Source organism: Vipera berus (genome assembly GCF_964194415.1).
Source record: "Vipera berus genome assembly, chromosome: 6".
NCBI classification, from domain to species: Eukaryota; Metazoa; Chordata; class Lepidosauria; order Squamata; family Viperidae; genus Vipera; species Vipera berus.
In genome coordinates, this window is record NC_138208.1 from 10,072,735 (window position 1) to 10,098,398 (window position 25,664).

General features: G+C 44.9%; 1 protein-coding gene across 1 annotated transcript; it reads right to left on the bottom strand.

Annotated features, from left to right (window-relative positions):
• Positions 1–23,484: 23,484 nt before the first annotated feature.
• LOC308670192 (protein lin-7 homolog C) lies at positions 23,485–24,957 on the bottom strand. Its single transcript, XM_081331505.1, has one exon. The coding sequence runs from the start codon at positions 24,951–24,953 to the stop codon at positions 24,360–24,362; it is 594 nt and encodes a 197-aa protein (XP_081187631.1). The 5' UTR covers positions 24,954–24,957; the 3' UTR covers positions 23,485–24,359.
• Between the last annotated feature and the right edge of the window lie 707 nt (positions 24,958–25,664).

The following is a 25,664-nucleotide window of genomic DNA, read 5'->3' on the forward strand; positions in this document are numbered from 1 at the left end:
TTATGACCCAGTTCCAAAGTTCCAATGACAGTTCCTGCCCTCCCCCCACTACATTTTAGCTGTTCGGCAACCAGCCCACTTTTATAAACTTTTGTGGCATCCTTCATTCTCATGACCCTCTGTTTTATGACAGTTTTGCTGAAAATCAGAATTTACTTCCCATTTTCAGCAAAACAGGCCCACGCCAAACAGTGGTTCACTTACGATTGAACCTTCACTTAACGATCGTTGTAAAATGGTCATAAAATTGGGTCACTTGCATGGGTGATGCAAATTATTTACGGATAGTTAATATTAAATTCTGATTTATTTCTTACCCATCAGTTCTAACTGGTTCCTGGCAGCCCAGCCTTTCGCCTTGGGAAGTCCTGGGTTGACCTCATCTGACCTTGCTTAGCTTTTTGAGATCTGCCAAGATCTTCCAGTTGCTGTTATCCTACACAAAATCCTCCTGTGAATCCTGGATTTATTTATTTATTTATTTTGATGGGTTGAACTTCTGGGTGGCTTTCCATAAACTACAAACCTTAGAAAGCCAAGCATTCAGGAATCTTCACAGAATAAGAGGAGGTCATCCAGTGGTGGGATTCAAATACATGAACAACCGGTTCTCTGTGTGGATGCCGCTTCCGCAGGTCCATTCTGGGCCTGGACAACAAAAAATTAGCTACCGGTTCTACCAAAGTGGTGCGAGCTGGCTGAATCCCACCACTGAGCTCCCTCCATATTTAAGCGGTCCCTAAGGGGGTGTGCCTAAGCGCACTAACGTGCCTATCAGCCCTGTCACATTTTAGCTTTTGTCATTTAATTTTTGTTTGACAAACAAACAAACAGACAAGTTTTTGAGAAAGACTAAGCCTATTCTTTGAAGCTCACTCATCAATAGGGACGCGGTGGCTCAGTGGGTTAGGATGCTGAGCTTGTCGATCAGATGGTCGGCAGTTTGGCGGGTCAAATCCCGAGTGCCGCGTAACAGAGTGAGCGCCTGTTACTCGTCCCAGCTTCTGCCAACCTAGCAGTTCGAAAGCACGTAAAAATGCAAGTAGAAAAATAGGGACCGCTACGGTGGGAAGGTAACAGCGTTCCGTGCGCCTTTGGCGTCTAGTCATGCCGGCCACATGACCACGGAGACACCCTCGGACAAGCGCTGGCTCTTCGGCTTTGAAACGGAGATGAGCACCGGCCCCTAGAGTTGGAAACGACTAGCACGCATGTGCGGGGGAACCTTTACCTTTACCTTTAAGCCTATTCTTTGAAGCTCACTCATCAACAGCTCATTGAAGATGTATCGTGGGCCAACAGAATAAAAGCACTGGTACGTTTGGCGCTTGGGTTATAGGCAGAAATACCCCAAGAGATTCTCAGATCATTTAGAAATAAGGCCCACAGCATGCTATCTTCAGCTCAAAAGCAAGACAAGCAAGAATAATTAAGGACTTTGGGGAAAGCTTTGCCTGGGCTAACAAAGGACTCGGAGTTTTGTACTCATTAGTGCAAGCTGCATGTAGTAGGTGATTCTACGGGGCCTCGTAAGAATGACAAATGCATGAGACCACCAACTTGGTCACGTGCAGCTGATGATGTACAGAGAGCCCAGCGCCCCGCGATTCCAAGCCATCAACATTTGCTGTGATGTTCATCTCAATTAGTCCTGGAGCTGAGATCAAGGAGGCGAGGAGCTGAATTATGCTAGGATCAAATCCCAGAATAACCGATGCGTTTGATAGCCATAGGAGACAATCCACTCCTGGCGTCCATTGCTGCTGTCCAGATGGCCTGTGCTGAGTTTTCTTCCATTGCTCTAACTAACCTATGTACCGGAGCCAAATGGTCAAAAGCATGAAATTGGATTTTTAAGCTTTAGCGAATGTCTTTCCTTTTAATCGCAAATGGAATCCCAGTTGCTGTTTTCCCCCTTTCTGACTGGCTGATTTGCTCAGGCGTTTAGGACTCCAGCAGATTGGCTATTAGCTCTCTCGTTTTACCTTGATGTAACTTTTTACCGTCTGTTTGTGTATATTCCTAGGTCCAAACGCTGACGTTTGCGCTTGGAAGTCAATCAGGAAGGTGCAAAGAATTGGAGGGGAAAAACCAGCTTTTAGCTTCTGAACAGAAAACTATTTTGATCCACTCTCTGTACTTCTGGCATGCTTTATTTACAGCCTGGCTTCAGCTAAGCTTGCAAAATTTTCAGATGGCTATGGCTGATTGGGTCATGGGTTCGTACGTGGTTTTCCCAAGCAAAAAAACTACTTACGAATGAAGCCGAATACATGTGTCCCAGGATGATGTTACGGGATCCAATCTGGGTCGATCACTGGGGCCAGAGATTTTGTACTCATGCCGGAGCCCATCTTCAAGGAACTTCTCTCTTGTCCAAAACTACTTGTAATTTACTGAGGTTTGTGTCAGGCCCAGGCCAAGAACGGCATAGAATAAACCAGTCAACGTTTAGTTCTTATTTGCTTACAAACAATAGACCAGGGTTGGCAACCTCCCAAGCTTGGCAACTTTAAGATGAGTGGACTTCAACTCCTTGGTACTGGAGAAGACTTTTGAGACTCACTTGGACTACAGGGAGATCCAATCAATCCATCCATCCTGAAGGAAATCAACCTTGACACTGAGAAGAGAGAACTCCTTTGGAAAGAGTTGGGATGTTGGGAAAGATGGAGGGCAAAAGGAGAAGAGGAGGGCAGAGGAGGAGATGGTTGGATGGTGTCCTTGACACAACGATCATGAACCTGGCGAAAATCTGGGAGACGGTGGAGGACAGTGGCATGCTATGGGCCATGGGATCACAAAGACATGACTTAGCGACCGAGAAATGTCAACTTCATGCTGGCTGGGGAATTCTGGGAGTTGGTCCATGCATCTTAAAGTTGCTAAGGTTGAGCAACAATGCAATAGGCAGAGTTTTGCCAGACTAAGCCTATACTATTCCAATCTAATGGATTTACCTGGGAGATTCTAAATCTATCCTAAATCTCTTTCTCTGTCTCTGATTGACTCTGGGCTGGGCTGCCTCTTATCTTGCCCCACTGCCTGGAATGTGGTCCCTCCTTCCATGGAAATTGCTGCCACCTCCCCTTCATAGCCTCATCTCATCACAGTTTGGGAAGCCCCCATGTCCGAAAGAGAGATTGCATCCATTCCCCTTTCCCCCCCCCCACCCCGAGAGCAGGAGATGCCTCCCATTAATTCGGAGAACTCAAAGCAGGCGAAGGCTGTTTTCAATTTATTTTCCGCAATGCTAGGATGTCTGCCTGAATAGGCCAGATATGGAATGCAAGATGTTTCCAATTCAAATGCTGTAACGATGCATTCAAGCAGCCGGGACTGGAAAAATTCATTTTAGACTCGATGAAATGGCAACTTCCTTTCCTATTTCTCGAAGCTGAACCTAAACGAATAAATGCATATCAAGAAGGGTTACTGCCGTGTATTTTAGTGGGGGGTTTTGCACAATCAGTTTGTCGTCCATGGAAGCAAGAGCAAGAAAGTGGAAGGGACTGGATCTGGGGACAACAAGGGGACAACCAGGATGATTTTATTACATGTCCGCACACTCTACGTCTATAGCAGTGTTATAGTCTTAGAGCACCTAACAGTATTCCAATATCTGAGGGGTGGCCACAAAGAAGGAGGGGGGTGGGGTGGGGTGGTCCACCTATTCTCCAAAGCACCTGAAGGCAGGACAAGAAGCAACGGATGGGAGATAATCAAGGAGAGAAGCAACCTAGAACTAAGGAGAAACTTCCTGACAGTCAGAACAATTAACCAGTGGAACAACCTGCCTCCAGAAGTTGTGGGTGCCTCATCACTGGAGGCTTTTAAGAAGAGATTAGATGTGGCGAAGTGGTTTAAGGTCTCCTGCTTGAGCAGGGGGTTGGACAGAAGACCTCCAAAGTCCTTCCAACTCTGGGGTTCTGTTATAATTGTTACATCTCCTTCCTTCTTCATTAAGCCTGAAGAATCTTTTCTATGAGAGAGCTGCAGGTTTTTCTGCAGAGAAAAAAAACACGAGTGAGATGCCACTAAAAAAATCAATTGCAGCAGGCGGCTAGGACAGGGGTAGGCAACCTTGGCTCGTTTATGACTCATGGACTTCAACTCCCAGAATTCCTGAGCCAGCATGGCTCAGCTTGGAAATCTCTCCCTTTCCCCTCAGCATGGCTGGCTTAGAAATTCTGGGAGTTGAAGTCCACGAGTCATAAAAGAGCCAAGGTTGCCTACCTCTGGCCTAGGCCTAGGCCGCTTTATGACTTGTGGACTTCAACTCCCAGAATTCCTGAGCCAGCCACGCTGAGGGAAAAGGGAGAGGTTTCCAAGCTGAGCCATGCTGGCTCAGGAATTCTGGGAATTGAAGTCCACGAGTCACAAAAGAGCCAAGGTTGCCTACCTCTGGCCTAGGCCTAGGCCGCTTTATGACTTGTGGACTTCAACTCCCAGAATTCCTGAGCCAGCCACGCTGAGGGAAAAGGGAGAGGTTTCCATGCTGAGCCATGCTGGCTCAGGAATTCTGGGAGTTGAAGTCCATGAGTCACAAAAGAGCCAAGGTTGCCTACCTCTGGCCTAGGCCTAGGCCGCTTTATGACTTGTGGACTTCAACTCCCAGAATTCCTGAGCCAGCCACGCTGAGGGAAAAGGGAGAGGTTTCCATGCTGAGCCATGCTGGCTCAGGAATTCTGGGAGTTGAAGTCCACGAATCATAAAAGAGCCAAGGTTGCCTGTCCCTAGGCTAGGATCTCTCTTGATGCAGAAGACCAAGATGGAGCCAAGGTTGGTTGGTTTGGCTTATTAAATTTATATGCCCCCCATCTCCCCAACAAGGTGACTCAGAGCAGTGCTGAACTGAAAGAAACCGTTAAGGCTGAAGGTTTAATAATGTCTAAAACCAAGTTTGGAGTGAACACGGACTGAAACTGAAATACAAGGCACTCTATGTACACACACACACACACACACACTCCTGGCTCTGTTGCTAAACTTGTGCATCTTGTACGAGGGCCTTCCCTCATCCTCACCTTTCCCATCTCAACCTTAGCGGAGGAAAACAAAGCTGTGTTCTAAGCTTGGCCGAGCAACATTTTACATCCAGCATCCTTCTCGGTTAGAGAAACTTCATAAGGTTGGGAAAATAAATCAGGTCGAAAACTCTGGAAAAGAGGTCGGGCAAATCTATTTTCAGTATCTGACCTGCATTCAGGGTTCATTTCAACAGAGTTCTGGCCTCAACCCTGCTTTATCAGCTGGAATGACGAGTTCACTGATCCGGCCTCTTTGTCATGGTACAAAAACCACATCAAAAGAGCTCAGGGCCAGCCCAGCCGCAAGGACCTTCAAAGCGAGGAAAAAACAACAACAACCCTTTGCCCTAAATTTTACCCAGGGTTTAAAAACAAATCTATATTACTTTATAGCTACATAGGGAAATAATACAGATTTTATTTTCCTGGGCTCCAAGATCACTGCAGACGGGGGCTGCAGGCAAGAAATTAAAAGATGCTTGCTCCTGGGGAGGAAAGCCATGGCAAACCTAGACAGCACACTAAAAAGCAGAGACATCACCCTGCCAACAAAAGTGCGTATAGTCAAGGCTATGGTCTTCCCAGTTGCAATGTATGGCAGTGAAAGTTGGACCATAAGAAAGGCTGAGCGCCAGAGAATTGAGGCCTTTGAACTATGGTGCTGGAGAAGACTCCTGCGAGTCCCTTGGACTGCAAGGCGATCAAACTGGTCAGTCCTAGAGGAGATCAACCCTGACTGCTCTTTAGAAGGCCAGATCCTGACGTTGAAACTCAAATACTTTGACCACCTAATGAGAAGGAAGGACTCACTGGAGAAGAGCCTAATGCTGGGAAAGATTGAGGGCAAGAGAAGAACAGGACAACAGAGAATGAGGTGGCTGGATGGAGTCACTCAAGCAGGAGGCATGAACCTAAATGGACTCCAGAAGATGGTAGAAGACAGGAAGGCCTGGAGGAACGTTGTCCATGGGGTCGCGATGGGTCGGACACAACTTCGCAACTAACAACAAGGAAATAATTACAAGAACTAATGAAGAAGACTGTACGTTCACCTGTCCACCTATCATACAAGCCTTTGCCACACAAAGGGAACCTAATCTACACAATTATATCTCAAAGCACCTTAGATCACAACATTTATGGTTTGTGATTTGTAATTCTGCAAATCTAGCGGGAGCCAGTTTAGTATACAAGTACACCTCATTCATTTAATAACTGTCCAAAATTACAACGCCACTGAAAAAAAAATTATGATCGTCATAGTCTCACCACATGAAAAAATTCGGCACTTGGCAATGTATTTACCATTGTTCCAGTGTCTCAGGATCACTTGATCCCCATTTGCAACCTTCCCAGGGGAATTCTGAGAAGCAAAATTGATGAAGGAAGCCAGGCTCTCTTAATGGCTGCATGCTTCACTTAATGAACTCAGCAAACAGACAGACACCTGCCACACAACCCCCCACCCCCACCCCCCCAGACTTAACAACTGCTGATAAGACAAAATACTATTTTGCAGTACCTGGCGATAGCAGAGTAAAAGAGAAAGAGATGGGGGGGAAAATATCTCAAAATGCGAAGAGCTGCAAATAGAAATAGAACGGCTGTGGCAAGAGAAAGCAAAGACAGGACCAATAGTGATAGGTGCCTTGGGTGCAATCCCAAAACATCTGGAGCATCACTTGAACACCAGTGGCACTGACGAAATCCCCATCGGTCAACTGCAAAAGAATCCGGTCACTTGGCTAAGTAGGGTGGCTATAGAATGGAATGGAATGGGAAAGAGAGCGAGAGAGACAGACACAACAGACAGACAAATCACTTGGAACAACTTATATCCTGCGACAATATCTTCACCCCCATCAAGCTGCAATATCTGCCTATCCCAGGTCCTCGGGGAGGACATGATGGGTGGATAAAAGAAGGCCAAATCCAGTCTAAATGTCTGGGTGACTGCCACAGTAAACCATAATAAGGTGGATTGTGTACATTTTACCTTTGGTGGAGGCTCCTGGCAATCTCTGCCTCTTTGCTCCTTGGCCTTTTTCTCCCCCTGCAATCACTAAAATGCTCTAAGGCAGGAACACCCCCCCCCCCCGGTCTGTGGACCAGTACCGGGCCATGGCATGCCAGCAACCGGTCCGCACAAACAAGCAAAGCCCCATCCGCGGGATGCAGGCAGCACACAAAACCACGCACCCTCCAGTCCACGGAAAAACCTCTCTCCACGTAACCGGTCCCTGGTGCCCTAAAGTTTGGGGGCCTCTGCTTTAAGGTCCTAATGTCCTCACAATTTTACTACTAGCAACCTGCTTTTTTTTTGTCATGATACAGACCTCTGGTGGGAAGCAAAGGATAGCGAGTTGAACTTTGGTGTCCCTTCTTAGTCAGCTGGAGGCCGCCGCGATGGCTTATCCTGAGTTCTTGCAATGCTTTTGTGAACCTGGTTTTGAGGAACTGAGAATTGTCTTGGGGGTGAGGAGTCCTTGGAAGGGAACATTCAGGATGCTGCATGTAGAACTTGATTTATGCATTTGAAACATTTTTTTTCCCTTAGCTTCTGCGTTTCCTGGAAGACTTGTCATATTTATTTGAATGCTGATAAATTAAGATTGCCACAAAGCATCTCAGCACGGAGCTACTGGAGCTGCAGGATAATGGCTGTAAGAAAGCGTATGTCCTAGATCAGAACTCCAGCCTTGCGCAGTAGGAGGCAAACTGTTGGGAGCATCTAATGTCCGTGAATAATCAGTATTTCCCTTAGCCTTTAAAATGTGCTCTCCTCTGCCCTAGATTACAAACCAGATCAGTTTATCAGAGGAGATATCTACAGAGGTTCTCAGTCATCCAGGTCACGCTGGTCCCAAATGTGCTTTCTTCAAAAGACACGTGGACTTTTGTTTCTCCTTTCGTAAAGATGTTTCACTTCTCATTCACTTCACAGAGAGGACCGCTGGTTTGAAAGAGAGGGGGGGGGGGAATCAAAGAGGCCATTTTTGTCAAAACTGAACAGCCCTCTCTCAACAGAGGGAGAGGCCTACGACACCCCCTCCTGTTTACAACACAGTCCTTCCAGCAGTTCCATGAAAGCTCCACACGCATTTGCACTCTGACTCAAGTGATCCTGAGGGCACAGATAAACTCCAAGGGGAACTCAAGGACTCTCGGGGGGGGGGGGGGGGAAAGAGTACTAACAACCAGAGGGCTGAGCACCAAAGAATTGAGGCCTTTGAACTATGGTGCTGGAGAAGACTCCTGCGAGTCCCTTGGACTGCAAGGCGATCAAACCGGTCAGTCCTAGAGGAGATCAACCCTGACTGCTCTTTAGAAGGCCAGATCCTGAAGCTGAAACTCAAATCCTTTGGCCACCTAATGAGAAGGAAGGACTCACTGGAGAAGAGCCTAATGCTGGGAAAGATTGAGGGCAAGAGAAGAAGGGGACGACAGAGAATGAGGTGGCTGCATGGAGTCACTGAAGCAGTAGGCGTGAGCTTAAATGGACTCCAGAAGATAGTAGAGGACAAGAAGGCCTGGAGGAACATTGTACATAGGGTCGCGATGGGTCGGATACGACTTCGCAACTAACAACAACAAACAACCAGAGGACTGCAAGGGATATAAATCCTTCCGTCCTCTTCTCTTCGGTCAGAACTGAAGGAGCTTCTTGGAGGAGAAACGAAATGTCTTCAGGAAAGAACAAAGAAAGTCCAGTTGCCTTTTGAAAAAAGCACCTTGGGGATTATCAGAGAAGAATTTTTTTTTTTTGGCCAGGACCCCATTCGTTATACTACACAAAGGCCAACAGAAGCTGTAGAGTCCACAGAGAAACAGCTAGAGTAATTACTTGAGCTGGAACTTCTGCAGAATATTATTCCTGCTCATCACTGGGAATCAGCATAATAACAGGGCTGAGGTGCCTTTCTGCTTAGCTGGCCTGCCATTTTTATTTGAAGAGGCTTTTGAAGTGTTAGCTGAAACGTGGGTGCAGAGGATGTCAATTTTCCAGAGCCCAGGAATGTTAATAATCATTAATCAGGCTTCTCCGGTACCCCAAAGCACCCCATATTCACAGGTGTGGCTGGCAAAGGGTGGCAGGCAGGGTTCCAGATGCAATTTGCCGAAAATTAAGCAAATTATATACCCTACCTAAATGTAAGGGAAGATTATGGTCAATTTCCAGGCGGTTGGCTAAGGCCAGCTCCATTTCAGGAAGAGAAATGGCATCAAAAGGGGGGGCTGACAAAGTTGATCAGGCTGCCAGAAGCCCATTGCTTTTAACATTGCCATAATCAAGTCTTCGCAGATGGCTGAAATGGAGAAGGTGATTTTATGCTCATTTTTTCTACACCTCCACCCTGAAGTGAAGAGATTAAATTTATGGCTGTGAGACAAAGGCCCCAGAGGAGAGATAACGATGTACAAAGCTTACAGCAAGTATTTTTTAGTTTCATCTCTTCGTAAGAAGCCTCTCACAATGTCATGTCATTGATGGGATGGCTATCCAAAATCAGATATTGTATCTTTAATTAACCGCCCAGAGGGACACAAAATGGCAATTAGGAAGCAGCAATATATATACACATACATACACACACACACACACACACTTGGGAAAATACACTGGGAAAAGTATGTGATTCTGCTTTTCCTGAACACACACACACACACACACACACACACACACACACACACGGGAAAATACAGTGGGAAAGTATGTAATTCTGCTTTTCCTGGAGATAATAGTGCCCACCAGTGTCCTAATTCTCTGGGCCTCTTCCCTTCTGTTTGACTTTGATAGGGTTTGCCAAAAGCTGAGCTCTGTGCAAAATGTTAAGCCAGGGAGGAGAAAGAGAAGTGAGCAGAAGGAGGGGAAGGGGAAGGAGGAAGAGGAGGAGGAGGAGGAGGAGGAGGAGGAGGAGGAGGAGAAGGAGGAAAAGAAAATGAGGAGAAGAAAGGAGAGGAAGAGAAAGAGAAGCAAAAGGAGGAGGAAGAGGAAGAAGGGGAATGAGAAGGAGGAGGAGGAGGAAGGTCCTTTTTCACTAGGGAAATGGATTTCCTTTTTCTTTGAAGAGGTTTCACTTCTCATCCAACAGGTTTCTTCAGCTCTGACCGGGAATGGAAGGATTTATACTCCTTGCAGACAGCTGGTCATTTGCATTCTTTTAGAGAGTTGTTGAGGCCACCTGGAGGCTTACTGGTGTCACCAGGGTCACCTGAGTGGTGTAAATGGGTGGTGGAGCCTTCTTGGAACTGCTGAAAGGAATGTGTTGTAGACTGGGCATAGGTAGTGTCATATCCCTCCCCCTCTGTTAAGAGAAGGCTGTTCAGTTTTGACATAGACGGCCTCTTTGACCCCTCTTTCAAACCAGCGGCCCTCTCTGACCAGAATGTGGACTTTGCTGTCTTCGAAAGAGCGGCCTTTGTCTTTCAAGTGCAGATGGAGTGTGTCAAAATTTGAGGCCATCTACATTAAAATTAAGGGACGTGGTGGCTCAGTGGATTAGGATGCTGAGCTTGTCAATCAGAAGGTCGGCAGTTTGGCGGGTCAAATCCCGAGTGCCGCGTAAGAGAGTGAGCGCCTGTTACTCGTCCCAGCTTCTGCCAACCTAGCAGTTTGAAAGCACGTAAAAATGCAAGTAGAAAAATAGGGACCACTCCGGTGGGAAGGTAACAGCGTTCCGTGCGCCTTTGGCGTCTAGTCATGCCGGCCACATGACCACGGAGACGTCCTCGGACAAGCGCTGGCTCTTCGGCTTTGAAACGGAGATGAGCACCGGCCCCTAGAGTTGGAAACGACTAGCACGCGTGTGCGGGGGAACCTTTACCTTTTTACATTAAAATTGAACAGCTGTCTCTCAGCGGGGTGGGGCGCGGTGTGCAACATCATCTATCTCCAGTCTACAACACGGTCCTTTCAGCAATTCCAAGAAGACTCCACACCCATTTGCACCACTCAGGCGACCCTGATGACACAGATAAACCTCCAGGTGGCCTCAACGACTCTCTAAAGCAGGGGTGTCAAACTCCATCGCGTCACATCATGACGTATCACAACATTTTTTTTGTCTTTACGAAGCTGGGGTGGGCGGGGCCTGCGTGTGACACATCCAGCCCACCGGCCGCCAGTTTGACACCCCCTGGTCTCTGAAAGAAGGCAAATGACCAGCTATCTGCAAGGAGTATAAATCCTTCCATTCCTCCCACCATCCAGTCAGAACTGAAGAAGCTTCTTGGATGAGAAGCGAAACTCCTTCAAAGAAAAACAAAAACGTCCAGTTGCCTCGTGGGGAAAAAAGAAAAAAAGCACCTTTGGATAACCAGGACTTGGATGACTTGAGGATCTCCTTAAGACCAGGAGAAAGAGGAGGAGGAGGAGGAGAAGGAGGAAGGAGTAAGAAGGCCTATGCCTTATTCTGTATTTACTTATTTATTTTTGTCCAGCTTATGTAGTGCCTATCGGAGTTGGTGACCCTTCTGAGAGCGGCACGCAAGGAAGTTTCGTTTAAACGTAAATGAAGTTATTGTTCTCTCCTCTTCTCTTATTCCACGGTGAAAGAGAAGCAGAAAAAGAAGAAGAGGAGGAGGAGGAGGAGAAGGGAAGGAGGAGGAAGAGAAGCAGGAGGAGGAAGAGGAGGAGGAAAAGAAAGGGAAGGGAAGGAGCAGAAGGAGAAGCTGTTTCCAGCCCAAAGGCCTGCGAGAAACTTTTGTCCCGCCAGCCTCAAGAAACAGCCCGTTTCCTCGCAGAAAGCCTTCCATCCTTAAACCATCAAGTCCCCGTTAAAAGGGATTTTCATAACTCCACCCTCCTCTCTGGATTCAGGGTATCTTGCAGCTCAGCTGAGCAGTGGAGCGGGAGGCCATGGCGGAGAAGAAGCAGGGCGTTTATCTGAAGGTTTCCAATCAGCAGATATAATTCATTTCCTCTCCTGCTGCTGAGCGGCAAACTCTCCCCGATTCTTTCACAGTAGCAGACACGAGCAAGCGAAGGAGTATGAGGGAGGGAAGGAGGGAGGGGAATCGAACCACAAAAGTCCCTCTGGAAACATTCTGGGGAAACAGCGCCGCCTAGTGTGCGTTCCTAGAACTGCAGCTTCCCCCCCCAAAAAAAAGGGAAGGAAGAGGATTCTTCAGATTGTCTTTGCATTCTGCACCATAAGGAGCTGTGGCGAGATGATGATGATGATGAATATTATTATTACTATTATTATTATTATTATTATTATTATTATTATTATTATTATTAATTATATTTTTAATTTTACGTTAAAATAAACATGCATGGTATTCAGCAGCTTATACCTAGATATCTGGTCTTGGGCTGTTATCCTTTTTCGCAAGGCTTCTTCTTTTAGCCCCGCGGCTTAGGAAATTCACCATGCGCTTTTAATTCAGGCTGGAAGCGGCGTTGAAATTTGAAGTCCCTTTTTATGCCTTATTCTCAGAAGAAATGGGAGACGTATTTGAGCCTCTTAATCTCTGGATTCCTGAGACAGAATCCAAGAAGGGGTCAAGATGTGCAGCTGCAAGGTCAAATCCTTGCCCTGTTTTTTGTGAGTTGGGTGAGAAATTGGCAAGACCACGATCACCATCTTGATTTATTTATTTATTTATTTATTTTGACGTCCCTGCTCTGTACTCTGGAGTGCTATTTTAAGTTAGCTTCCCATGGAGATTTGAATGAGAGGAATTCACCTTATCAGTCTTTAAAGGAGCATTAGTAGTCTGCATTACTATTATCCTTCTCATCTTCTCATCTTTCTCATCTTTCCTACTATCTTCTGCTATTGGTATCTTATGATTAATCAATTGTTGTTTGTATCTTATAAATAATGATTATATCTTATGATTTATCACTTTGTTATTTGTATATACACTAAAAGCTTTTGCACCAGAGACAAATTCCTTGTGTGTCCAATTACACGGCCAATAAAGATTCTATTCTATTCTATTCTATTCTATTCTATTCTATTCTATTCTATTCTATTCTATTCTATTCTATTCTATTCTATTCTATTCTATTCTATTCTATTCTACTCTACTCTACTCTACTCTACTCTACTCTACTCTACTCTACTCTACTCTACTCTACTCTATTCTATTCTAGATTACTGATGGTGAATGTTGAAAAGAATTGGAAAAGAATCTGATGTTGATGATGCTAGGTTTTTAAAAAAATACTTTTTGAATACTTTAAAGTGTTCAGTTGCCCAGAGTATGGGTGGGCTGGCAATTTGAAGTATCAGTATAAATTCAAGTGTTTTTTTCCCTGCTGTGGAAATACTTTCAGCCAAGTTTCTCCAAATTAATGAGATTTCCTCATGACATTGTCTACCAGGAAGAGAGATGCCATATCAATGTTTACCCCATCTCTTTCCCTAATAAGAATGGCCAAGATATTGACCTTGTTTGCAGAACCTGCTTCAGTGGGCTTGGGGAAAATCAGGTGTCATGCAAATAATAAAACCCAATTCAGTGATCCAGACCAGAAGACCTGACATATTGAACCTTGACCTCCAAATAAATTCAGGTTTCTGTCAGGCGAAAGAAGTCCTCATCTGTCACCTACAGATAGTTGTGGCATGTGAAGTGTCATGTTACATGTGTCTGATGAGTGAGAGTCTCAACTGCTATGAGATGGTTGGAGAACATCAACATAACCATCCCAAACATACTGCACTGTGCATTGCCAGGACAGAAAGGATCAGCTAATCTTCAGCCAATGTTAAAAGTGAAGTCTTCTTTCTCCTGATACAAGCTTGACTTTTTGCAAAAGTGTAGGGTTGACATGCCAGGGGCTGGGATCTGTTCAACTGCTATTGGCTGCTTTCAAATAACAGAATAAGGTAAATGTTCCCCCGCACATGCATGCTAGTCGTTTCCGACTCTAGGGACCGGTGGTCATCTCTGTTTCAAAGCCGAAGAGCCAGCGTTTGTCCGAGGATGTCTCCGTGGTCATGTGGCCGGCATGACTGGACGCCAAAGGCACACGGAACGCTGTTACCTTCCCACCATACCATAGTGGTCCCTATTTTTCTACTTGCATTTTTACGTGCTTTCGAACTGTTAGGTTGGCAGAAGCTGGGACGAGTAACAGGCGCTCACTCTATTACGCGGCACTCGGGATTCGACCCGCCAAACTGCCGACCTTCTGATCGACAGGCTCAGCGTCCTAACCCACTGAGCCACCGCGTCCCTAAATAACAGAATAGAGACCAACAAACCAGGGTCAATGTTTATGATATGAAATTCAAAGTAGCAAGGGTGATACATTGGAAGATCTCCAAAAAATACCATTTGCCTGCAAGCAAGAATTGGTAGGTCCCCCCAAAATTAGAGAAAGTCATAGAAAATGAAGAAGCTAAAATATTTTGGGATTTTAGAATGCAAATAAACAGCTGCCACATAACATCCCGGGCTTAATAATTGTCAATAGGAAAGACAAAAAGGTAATGACTGTAACTGCATTGTAACCATTGCAACCAGTTCTACGTGAGACCAACATCACAGCAATTAAAAACCAGGATCCATGAACACCTGCTGGCAGTCAAACGCCACGATCCCAAGTCCTTAATCTCTACCCACACTGACACCAAACAGCACCAGTTCCATTGGAGCAACACAAAAATCATTGGCCACGCTACCACCCGCCACACTCATGAGCATCGAAGCCTGGCACTCCATAAGCAATTCCATCAACAGACACTGGAAGTTTTAAAGAAGAGACTGGACAGCCATTTGTCTGAAATGATATAGGGTTTCCTGCCTGAGCAGGGGGTTGGACTAGATGACCTCCAAGATCCCTTCCAACTTTATTACTATTATTATATAAAACTTTTATTCATAAAAGATGAACCTCAGTCAACTTAACACTCAAATTGACTGGCACTAATGGTTGACACAGGTTGCTGCCAGCATCCTAGCTATCAACCAGGTATCTCCTTAAAATATAAGATGTTCCGAGTAGCGTATTATATTATTATTATTATTATTATTATTATTATTATTATTATTATTATTATTATTATTATTATTATTATTATTATTATTATTATTTTTTCAACCTATAACCAGCCTATGAACTCCTCAGCATCCAAATCAGTCACACAGCCAACCAGAGACAGCAGCAACCCTCAACCAACCCACGGAACCCCCCCTGTAACGGCCCACCTCAGCTAAGCGCCCAAGAAAGCAGAACTCTTGAAACAGGCGTTGTCTCAAAAGGAAACTTTTGTTAGGGGTTAGGGACAGTAGGGAAGTCAAGGAGAGATCTGGGGAAAATCCCGCTCCAACGGTACAGTAGTTAAACCGGCGATATTCCTCCTCTCACCAAAGTCACAATGTCCCATTTGAAATCCAGCCGATCCACAGGTGGCAACGATGTGCGGGCAACTGGCCCAGTTGGCGCCCATCTCAAGGTCTTCTCCAGCTTTCGTTTCTCTGTAACCGTCTCCCTGATAAAGGAGACACGTTCCTTTCTCAAGGGGATGAAAGCGGGAGAGGAAAAACAGAAAGCGAACGTTACCCAAGTGAAAGCAGCAAAACGGCAGGCCCCCAAAGCAAAAGCACAAAAGGATACATGCAAGGAAAACCATAAGGATTTGGGGACCTGACACCCCCTCCCACCAGCAGTTCACCTCCCAATGACCCTGCCTGATGTGACCTGCCCATTACAGGACCCATCACAAGACCCTCACTCGAGAACAACCCACACCTGAAGCCCTTGTAAGCAGAAGAACACCAACACTGATGCCCTCTAAAGTCCGCTGAAGATGTTACCTAGCCTGGTAACAAAATGTTTGGAAACCGACCCACCAGCTCAGAGAACCAAGGAATTCAGGATAATGGATGTGGCAGTACCTGGAGACAATAGAAGTGAAGAGAAAGAACTGGAAAAGGTGACAAAATACAAAGACCTGCAAATAGAAATAGAACGGCTGTGGCAAAAAAAGCAAAGGTAACTCCGATAGTTACAGGAGCCTTGGATGCAATCCCAAAACCTCTGGAGCACCACTTGAACACCTGCGGCATCAACAAAACCACCATCAGCCAATTGCCAAAGGCAGATTTACCTGGAGCAGCTTCCATCTTATGATGATATCCGTGACACCATCAAACAACAACACCTGCCTATTTCCGGGGACGGATGCAATAGGTGAACAAAAATGCCAAATCCAGTCTAAAAATCACCGAAGGTCACCGTGTGGGCAACCATAATAGCAATGAACTTTGTGTTCTTCAGATTCAAGTATTCAACATGTCATCTTACCATGCCTGACCATTATTATTTTTTTTTGCAAGAATGCATTAAGAATATATAAGCAGTGCAGAAACATGACCTCATCAATCACCATTTTAATCCAATCTTTTCAAAACATCCTTAATCAAAGGCAGAGGAAAGCACCCGTTGATGTTGATAAATATTGGTTCTGAAATTACCTCCAAGAATCCAAGCTGCAGAAGTGATATAGAAAGGCAGAGAAGAATAAATGAGAGAAATTTGCTTAATGTGATTTATGGTGTAGATTACGGTGCTCCAAGTACAGTAGAAAGGCAGAAGGAAGTGGGGTTTTTCACAAATGTTATGTAGGAAAGGAGAACTGTTTTCAGAATGATTGTTCCCATATACGTACTTCTCACCAACTCAAACCTATTAAAAGCTAACAGAAACATTAACTGGTCTGTGTGTTGTTACAAAAGCTATTCCGTCCGTAGAGGAGCTCACCAACCATCAGAATGTAATAAAACATGGGTCAGAAATGTTCTTCTTTAAGAATGTCAGGAGCGGGTGTTGAACACAATGCACAACAACTCTTCTGTACCAGCCTGCTACCGGCCCTGCAGAAAAGGCAGGGACAACCCCTTTACAAATGTCAAGAGGCTGGAATTAAGCCTGCCAAATTTATTAACATAAAACAGAGCAAAACAAGACACCAACCATGAAACAGGAGCTATGAAACAGGAACTAATCAAGCGGTTGCCTTCAGCAAACCAGCCCTCCCACGCATTCCCCTTTTATACAGTTCAGGGCGTGGCTTCTTTCTGCCTCCTTCCGAGGTGCCCCATTGCCTTCCTCTGTTTACTCCTGATTGACTGCCTCCTGCGTCGGGCGTCCTTGAACAGGGCCAGCTGTGGGTCATCTTCATCCACGCTGTCAGGCTCACACAGCTGGGTCTCCGTCGTGACCAGGTGGGAGGGGCCTGGCTGAGGGCTCTCATCAGCAAGATCTTCAACCCTCTCAGCAAGCTCTTCAACACCCCCTCCTCCTCTGAGTCATCCGACCCAACTGCCGAACCCACAGGCTGACCCTGAATCACAACAACAACATAGTGATGGACATGACTTTATAAGGCTTTGGTAAGACCACCCTTGGAATGCTGCATCCAGTTTGGGTTGCCACGATTTAAAAAACGATGCTGAGACTAGTCTAGAAAGAGTGCAGAGAAGAGCAACAAAGATGATTAGGGGATGGGAGGCAAAAACATATGAAGAACGGTTGCAGGAATTGGGTATGTCTAGTCTAAAGAAAAGAAGGACTAGGGATGACATGATAGCAGTGTCCCAATACTTGAGGGGCTTGTACAAAGAAGAGGTGATCAACCTGTTCTCCAAAGCACCTGAAGGCAGGAGAAGAAGCAACAGATGGAAACTAATCAAGGAGAGAACCAACCTAGAACTAAGGAGAAACTTCCTGACAGTGAGAACAATTAATCAATGGAATGGTTTGCCTCCAGAAGTTGTCGATGCTTCAACACTGGATGTTTTTAAGAAGAGACTGGACAGTCACTTGTCTAAAATGGTATAGGGTTTCCCTGCTTGAGCAGGGGTTTGGACTAGAAGACCTCCAAGGTCCCTTCCAACTATTTTATTCTGTTATAACGTCATATACTACCAACCCCTATTTATTTTCCCATTTGAGCCAGCTGAGTGATATTTCTGGATTTTAGCTACATGACATCCAGGAATAGCTGAGTTTGTTCAAGTGAGCAAAATCAGAAGAGGTCCACCTTCAACCTTCAACCACCATCAGGCCTCTAAAAGAGTCAATCCCAGATGATGCTCTTTTTCCAAAGTCCAAACTCGATGCTCTCAGCCTCTTATTCTCTTAGTTCATTTCCTTGTTGGTGATGGATGGTGTCTTCCAGCATTATCCAACGACTACTGTGTTGATATTATAGTTATCATCGGCAGGCTTCCCACCAACTATGACTGGACATGGCTCTATTAGTCCCTTGAGTGAAGAACATTTATTTCTCCTTGAAACCCATGACCAGCCTCCTCTCCCTGTGGTGCCCCTGATCTACCTTTCCAGTGTAAATTATTAGATCAGGAATAAACAATGTGCGATTGTCCTTTCCATCACTCCTTCCTATTGTGTGTTCACACTGGGCTTCGTGAGAGTTGACCATATCCATCTTGGGTGGATTATCTCAAATGCTAGGCAGATCCCATTACTGGCTTCGATCCATCATAAATACGGCATACTGGCCTGCCGGCCTAAACCCACAATGACATTTGATATGTTATTATGCCCATGTGTAAACCACAATTCTTGGGAGAGACCCTGAAGCCATTTCTGAGAGTAGATAAATTAATAACGCTAACAATGCATCGGCCATTAGGAAGCTGCTGAGATGAACTACAAGGGTGATTTTGATTCTCTTTTGGGGAAGAAGCAGCTTTGCTGGACTCTCGGTGGCGGCTGACGTCTTCGGCATCTTTATCAATATAATTGAAACCAAATTTTCTTTAGAGCCACTTGAGCAGCTACTAAAGGACTAATTATGTGCGTTCCCTGTGGGAACACTATTTCATTCAAGGATCAGGCTAGGGAATATAAATAGCATTGCGCTTCTGGCCACAGAGCTGTTCTTAAGAGAGGAATTTAAAAGGACTGGTTGATAACAGGCCATTTTCATTGTTTCGATCATGGCACGTGCTAACTGGCCAACCATTTAGACTGGACTGCTTGTCTAGCTCTGGTATTGCATTTAGAAGAAGACCTGTAAAAGAAGGAGAGAGGGAGGAGGGAGGAGGGAGAGAGGGTGGGAGAGGGAGCGGGGAGAGAGAGAGAGAGGACAGGAAAGAAGAGGAGAATAGAGGGAGAGGAGAGGAGAGGAGAAGAGAGGGAGAAGAGAGGAGGGGGAGAGGAGAGGAGGGGGAGAGAGACAGGAGAGAGGAGAATATTTTTATTTTTATTTTTATTTTTATTACATTTATATCCCGCCCTTCTTGTAAGACTCAGGGCGGCTTACAAGCTTAGAATAGAGGGAGAGGAAGAGGGAGACAGAGAGGGAGAGGGAGAGGAGAGGAGTGGGGAGAGAGAGGAGAGGAGAGGAGAAGAGAGGGAGAGGGAGAGGAGAGGAGGGGGAGAGGAGAGGAGTGGGAGAGAGACAGGAGGAAAATAGAGGAAGAGGGAGAGGAGAGGAGAAGAGAGGGAGACGGAGAGGGAGAGGAGAGGAGGGGAGAGAGGGAGGAGAGGAGAGGAGAAGAGAGGGAGAGGAGAGGAGAGGAAGAGGGAGACGGAGAGGGAGAGGGAGAGGAGAGGAGGGGGGAGAGAGAGTATAGGAGAGGAGAAGAAGGAGAGGGAGAGGGAGAGGAGAGGAGGGGGAGAGAGAGAGGAGAGGAGAAGAGAGGGAGAGGAGAGTAGGGGGGAGGGGAGAGAGAGGAGAGGAGAGGAGAAGAGGGAGAGGGAGAGGAGAGGAGGGGGAGAGAGGAGAAGAGGAGAATAGAGGAAGAGGGAGAGGAAGAGGGAGACGGAGAGGGAGAGGGAGAGGAGGGGAGAGAGAGAGGAGAGGAGAGGAGAAGAGAGGGAGAGGGAGAGGAGAGGAGGGGGAGAGAAGAGGAGGGGGAGAGAGACAGGAGAAGAGGAGAATAGAGGGAGAGGGAGAGGGAGACGGAGATGGAGAGGGAGAGGAGAGGAGGGGAGGGGAGAGGGAGGAGAGGAGAGGAGAAGAGAGGGAGAGGGAGAGGAAGAGGGAGAGGAAGAGGGAGGGGGAGAGGAGAGGAGAAGAGAGGGAGAGGGGTTAGGAGAAGGAAGTGAAGGAGAGGGAGGGAGAGGGAGAGGGAAAGGGAGAGGGAGAGGGGGAGGGAGAAGCAATGCCACTACCATCTGAAGATCAACATCTCAGGGAATACTGATTTGGACAAGAGAAATTACGAAATTACACTTCTCATAGTAATCTTGTTTCCTCTTTTCATTCCTTCCCCCTTCAGTACAGCCCGTTTTTCCTTCCATAACTAGCTAACAAATATTCTCCTTTATCAATAACTTCTTCCATTTCCATTTCTGTTTCACCAAACCTTTAGACTCGTTCTGAGTTTTGAGTCTGCCGGTGGATGCCACTAAGCTCTCTTCAGGAGCTGTCCAGCATTCCAGGCCAATAAAATTGATATCCAGCCACTGCAACTGCATAGACATGCTCGATTTAACGACCGTTTAATGACAGTTCAAACTGGACGCTTGGCAACTAGTTCACAGTTACAAACAGGAGTCACAAGATCGTGATTTCCATGTTTGTTTATTTATATTTCATATTTCTAAGCCGCCCATCTCCCTTAAAGTTAAGCTGGGTTCCCTTAATGATCATGCAATTCATTTAATGATCAGTAAAAATGATCACTAAATGAGGTCCGGTTACATGATGACATTTACGATCATTCCATCTTGCAATGCAAATTCTGGTCCTAGCTATGCTTGTAAGTCAAGGACTTCTAACTGTAATAGTTCTGCAGGATGTATTTTGAAGCTTCATATGCCAAGGAGTAGGGAATCACTTGCCCAAAAGCTGCCAACATACATACATACATACATACATACATACATACATACATACATACATACATACTGCAGGTGTACTACAGGTCTTCCTTCTTTGCACTATACAAAGAAGTTAACAGAATAACAGAGTTGGAAGGGACCTTGCAGGTCTTCTAGTCCAACCCCTGCTCAAGCAGGAAACCCTATAAAATAGAATAGAATAGAATAGAATAGAATAGAATAGAATAGAATAGAATAGAATAGAGTAGAGTAGAGTAGAGTAGAGTAGAGTAGAGTAGAGTAGAGTAGAGTAGAGTAGAGTAGAGTAAAGTAGAATAGAACAGAGTAGAGTAGAGTAGAGTAGAACAGTACAGAGTAGAGTAGAGTAGAGTAGAGTAGAACAGAGTAGAGTATTGTCACTTTGAATGTACACTAATCGGCATACATGAAAATGACATTTCGTTGCATGCAGCTCTCAAAGGGTCACCCACCTCCAATGTACACTCCAGAAATATGACAAAAATAAATGCAGAATTATGCACATAGCCACATAGATTATATGACACAGAGAGACAACACAGTCTAGTTTGGATTATGTATACGTGTGCATGGTGAGAAAAACGAATCTTGCGAGTATAACTTTTCAGACAGATGACTGTCCAATGAATTTGCTCAGCCTCAGAAAAACGACAAATGAACAAACACCAGAACTGGGGATTTTAGTCTACGGTGGCACAAATCAGTATCTTCTTTCCCCCATTCCCAAATTCCTTCTACCGTTAGTCTTGCAAATAACATTATTTTTTCCTTAAAAGAAAAAAAGTACCACTCTTAAATCAGAGGTCCCCAACCTTTTGGGCACCAGGGACCGGTTCTGTGGAGAGTGGGGTGTTGGGTTTTTTTGTGGATCAGAGGGGGCGTGGTTTTCATGCTGCCTGCATCCTGTGGTTTCGGGCTTCTCTTGTTTCCACGGACCGGTTTTGGGCATGCCACGGACTGGTGCCGGTCCACAGACTGTGGGTTGGGGACCCCTGTCTTAAATGACAGCCATTTTACATCTTCTTTTCAGTCATTCTCGCCTGAAATGCAGAGATGATTTATTTCTAAAAGCTGGATATGGAAAGCTGGTTTGTATTCCCTAGCAGTGTTCACACAACGCCCCAATTTTTAAAATGATCCATCAAACGCTTTCAGGTGTTTCCTTCCCCCCCCCCAACAGTTGTTGATCGGAGAACTGAGCACCTGGAGCGACGAGGCTTAAAGACAACAGACAAATGCGTATCCTACTGGAAGACACAACTAACCATCACTTCGTTTTCACTTCTTTAATCTTCTTAGTGCGGTATAGATTGCATTAACCCCGAAGCAACCTTGAAAGCTGGATCATGTCAAACTACACCTGATAGGAGCATATTAAGAGAACACCTCTGGCCTTCCTCATTCAGAGTTAAACGGCCTTGTGTCTTCACACTCCGGTATGTTGGGTATGTGCTCTGTCTGACTTTTGCTGGAGAAATGTTGCACTTTTGCTTGTGATGCTAAAAAAAGCAAACCAAAAAACCAATAGTTTAATGACAATAATTTTAATGTTGTAAGCTGCCCAGAGTCTCCTCGTGCCGAGATGGGCAGCAAATAAATTTGAATAAATACAGGTAGTCCTCAGCTTACAATAGCTCACTTAGTGACCGTTCAAAGTTACAACAGCACTGACAAAAGTGACTTATGACCGTTTTTCCACACTTACAACCAGTGGTGGGATTCAGATATGGGAACAACCGGTTCTCTGTGAGGATGCCACTTCTGGAAGTCCATTCTGGGCCTGGGCAACAATTTTTTTTTTCAAACTCTCAACGTCTTTTTTGTGATACGGTGACGAAAATTGAATGCAGTATTCCAGGTATGGTCTTACAGTAGTAGGGTGGGAGACTTGTGGCTTTGCTAGCAGGCATATTTTTGCATCACATAGAATAACTCCTGGACTTTCTCTCCATCAATGTGAAGATTTCTCAGTTGACAAAACAACAGCTACCTCTCCTGGGACAGGAGCAGATGAAGAAGATCAGAAGAAGGCAGGAACCATCTCTTTCCTTTCTCCATCGTGTCCTCTTCCCAAACTTACATCCTGACCATCTTGCCTGGCTCTTCAGATGCACGATATTTATTGCTTCAGCTGGCAAGATGCATGGATTGATTTGCTTGATTCAGTGGGCAAGAACGTGGATTGCCCTGGTGCCAATACCTTCAGCATGATGTCCATGATTCTCAGCTGCCCATTCCCTTTGTTATTATGGATAACAGCCGCTTTGCAAAGTGTGGGAAAATCAGGAGTCCAGGCAATTCAAATGACTACAAAGCTTTATTGCAACTTAAGCTCTCTACAAAAATCTGAACTACTAACGGTCAAAGCAAATTGATGGTAGAGAGGAGCCAATGAAATTCAAGGTGTGCTGAACTGAGATCTCTTGTATACATGAAGAGATTCCAGACTGATGACATGTTTGACCCCTTCCTCGGGCTCAGCCTGGTCATTTCCTACATCCATACATGGCAAAGTCACATTCCACATTACCCAGTCTTCGGAAGGTGAAGGATCTTCCATGAACGTTCTCCAGACAGTTAAGTGCAGATAAAACATTAAAAACCAGAACAGCGAACTTTCTTCCTTTTTTTTTTTTTTGTCCTCCAAGAATAGCACTGGTAAACTATATTTAGATAACTGAATTACAAGAGAAAACTTAATTTTTCGGCACTGCATGTAAATATAACCCTCCTCAACAGAAGTACAAAACTCTGCAATTTTGGTAAATCTTTAGAGATCAATACAAAGGTATAAATTATTGGAATGCTTACTGCTAGATTTTAGGATGTTAAGCACTGAAGTTTTAAATAAGAGAACACCTGTTGCAAAATATTCATAAAACAAGATCAGGTGTCAAAATTGTCATTAACAATATAAAATTATGATCAAGAACATGCATAAAAACTGTTCATCAAAAATACAAATTGTACTTAACCATACAATTATGACTTTTTGCATGAAGATGACACATTTTCGTGCCAAGACCTGTATTATCTTTTACTCAAAATAAAGATTTTATCTTTTAAATAAAGCCAAATTAAAAAAATACTAGAAAAACAATGATACAAATGCTGAAATTAGCTTATTAAAGTATGCTTAATTAATTTACAAATTTGTTTTTATAAGTACAGGTTTGAATTTTAAAGAAGTATTTGTAAAATCACAGAGTTATAAATGTTTATGTAAACTTTTCTTCTGAAAACATTAGAATATTCAAGGGATTTGTAAAAGACAAACATATTAATAAAATGAACATATTTAACTAAAAAATGTTTCCACGAATAGAACAAATATATTTTTCCTTGAATTATGTGCACAGAGTTGCATCCAACTGAGTCTGTTAGATAATATCCAGCTGAAGAAGAAGCAAAAACCTTGCCCCTTTTCCAAATATGAATTCTGTAACACCCTATAAAGTAGATGTGGAGAAGAGCCAGAAATAAAATCTACTGTAGGCTGTCAGTATTCCTATTATACTGTATGTAATTCAGTATTAATTCTGTTGCCTGCGTTTTGCTGATCTCATTTTTTCAAATCGTGATTCCATCTCTTCCAGGACTTTGGGTGTATAGCGTACAACCAACTTAACTTTTCCTTGAGCTGCTTTTAGCAATTCTACAGCTTTTTCATGGTGCTCCCCTTCAACACTCACTCCGTTTACAGAAAGAAGTTGGTCTCCACGCTTCAATCCCCCGTGTCTATCAGCAATACCACCTGGGATAATTCGGGATATATAGATTGGAGAATTTTGCTCCTTGCCACCCATGATGTTGAATCCAAGCCCTTCGTCTGTTTTGGGAAGTTCGACGACTCTGGGATGTGAATGACCTTCACTGGCAGCAAAAGCAGCAACAGTAGCCTTTGCTGTAGCATTAGCTCTCACTTCTGGGCTACTGCTGATGTCTACAGTCTCATACACATGTTCATATACCTCCCTTACTGCATTACAAAATTCACTTTGAAGGACCCTTTGTAAAGCCTGCAATTTTTGAGGGGGTACCTCACCACTCCTTTGCAACTTTTCCAGCAACTCAATAGCTCGGCAAATATCTCGCTCCAGCCGCACCGGCTCCCCCAAGGCCGCCATCTTCCCCTCCCAACTTTCTTCCTTTTTTGTCATTTGATTGGTAATCACAAAAAAACACACAAAAACCCCTGGATCTCCAAACTTACCAAATGCTTTGGTTTCTTGAGGGACTTCTCCTGTCCTCTAAAGAGCCTCCGCCATGTCTTTATAAATGGAGAGGCCCCCTTGTGCCTTGACAATCGGGGATGGCTTCAGGCAGAGGATGGGGCGAAGTCAAGATCGCGTGCCATGCACATAAGATAGGCGCATGTCTTTGATTGACTGCTTGTGGCCACCATCTTGAATTTTGACACCTTCCCTTCAGAGGTCTTTGCATGGCAGTCTAGTCACATGGATGGGGAGAAAGCTGTGATGGGGACAGTCTCTGCAGAGCCACGTTTTGTCTCTGGTCCCACTGTAATTTAGCTCCCAGCTCTATTGTGGTATGGATTTCCTATAAAATGCTGCACACACCACTAATGAAGTGGACAAAGGTTTAGGCCACAATGTGTTGGTAAGGATTTCATTTTTTAAAAGCTGTTCTTTGTTGTCTCTGCAGGAGCAAACAAGCACATCTATCCTTCTGAGAGTTAACAAAAGAGTTAAGGTGTCAGCACTTTGATTTCTCCATCTGGAGAAGCAGAGACAGAGAAGAATGAAGGGAGGGGATGGATTCAGCCAAGGGCTGGAGCGAGGATACATGACGGTGTAACCAGATTGCTGACCCATTTA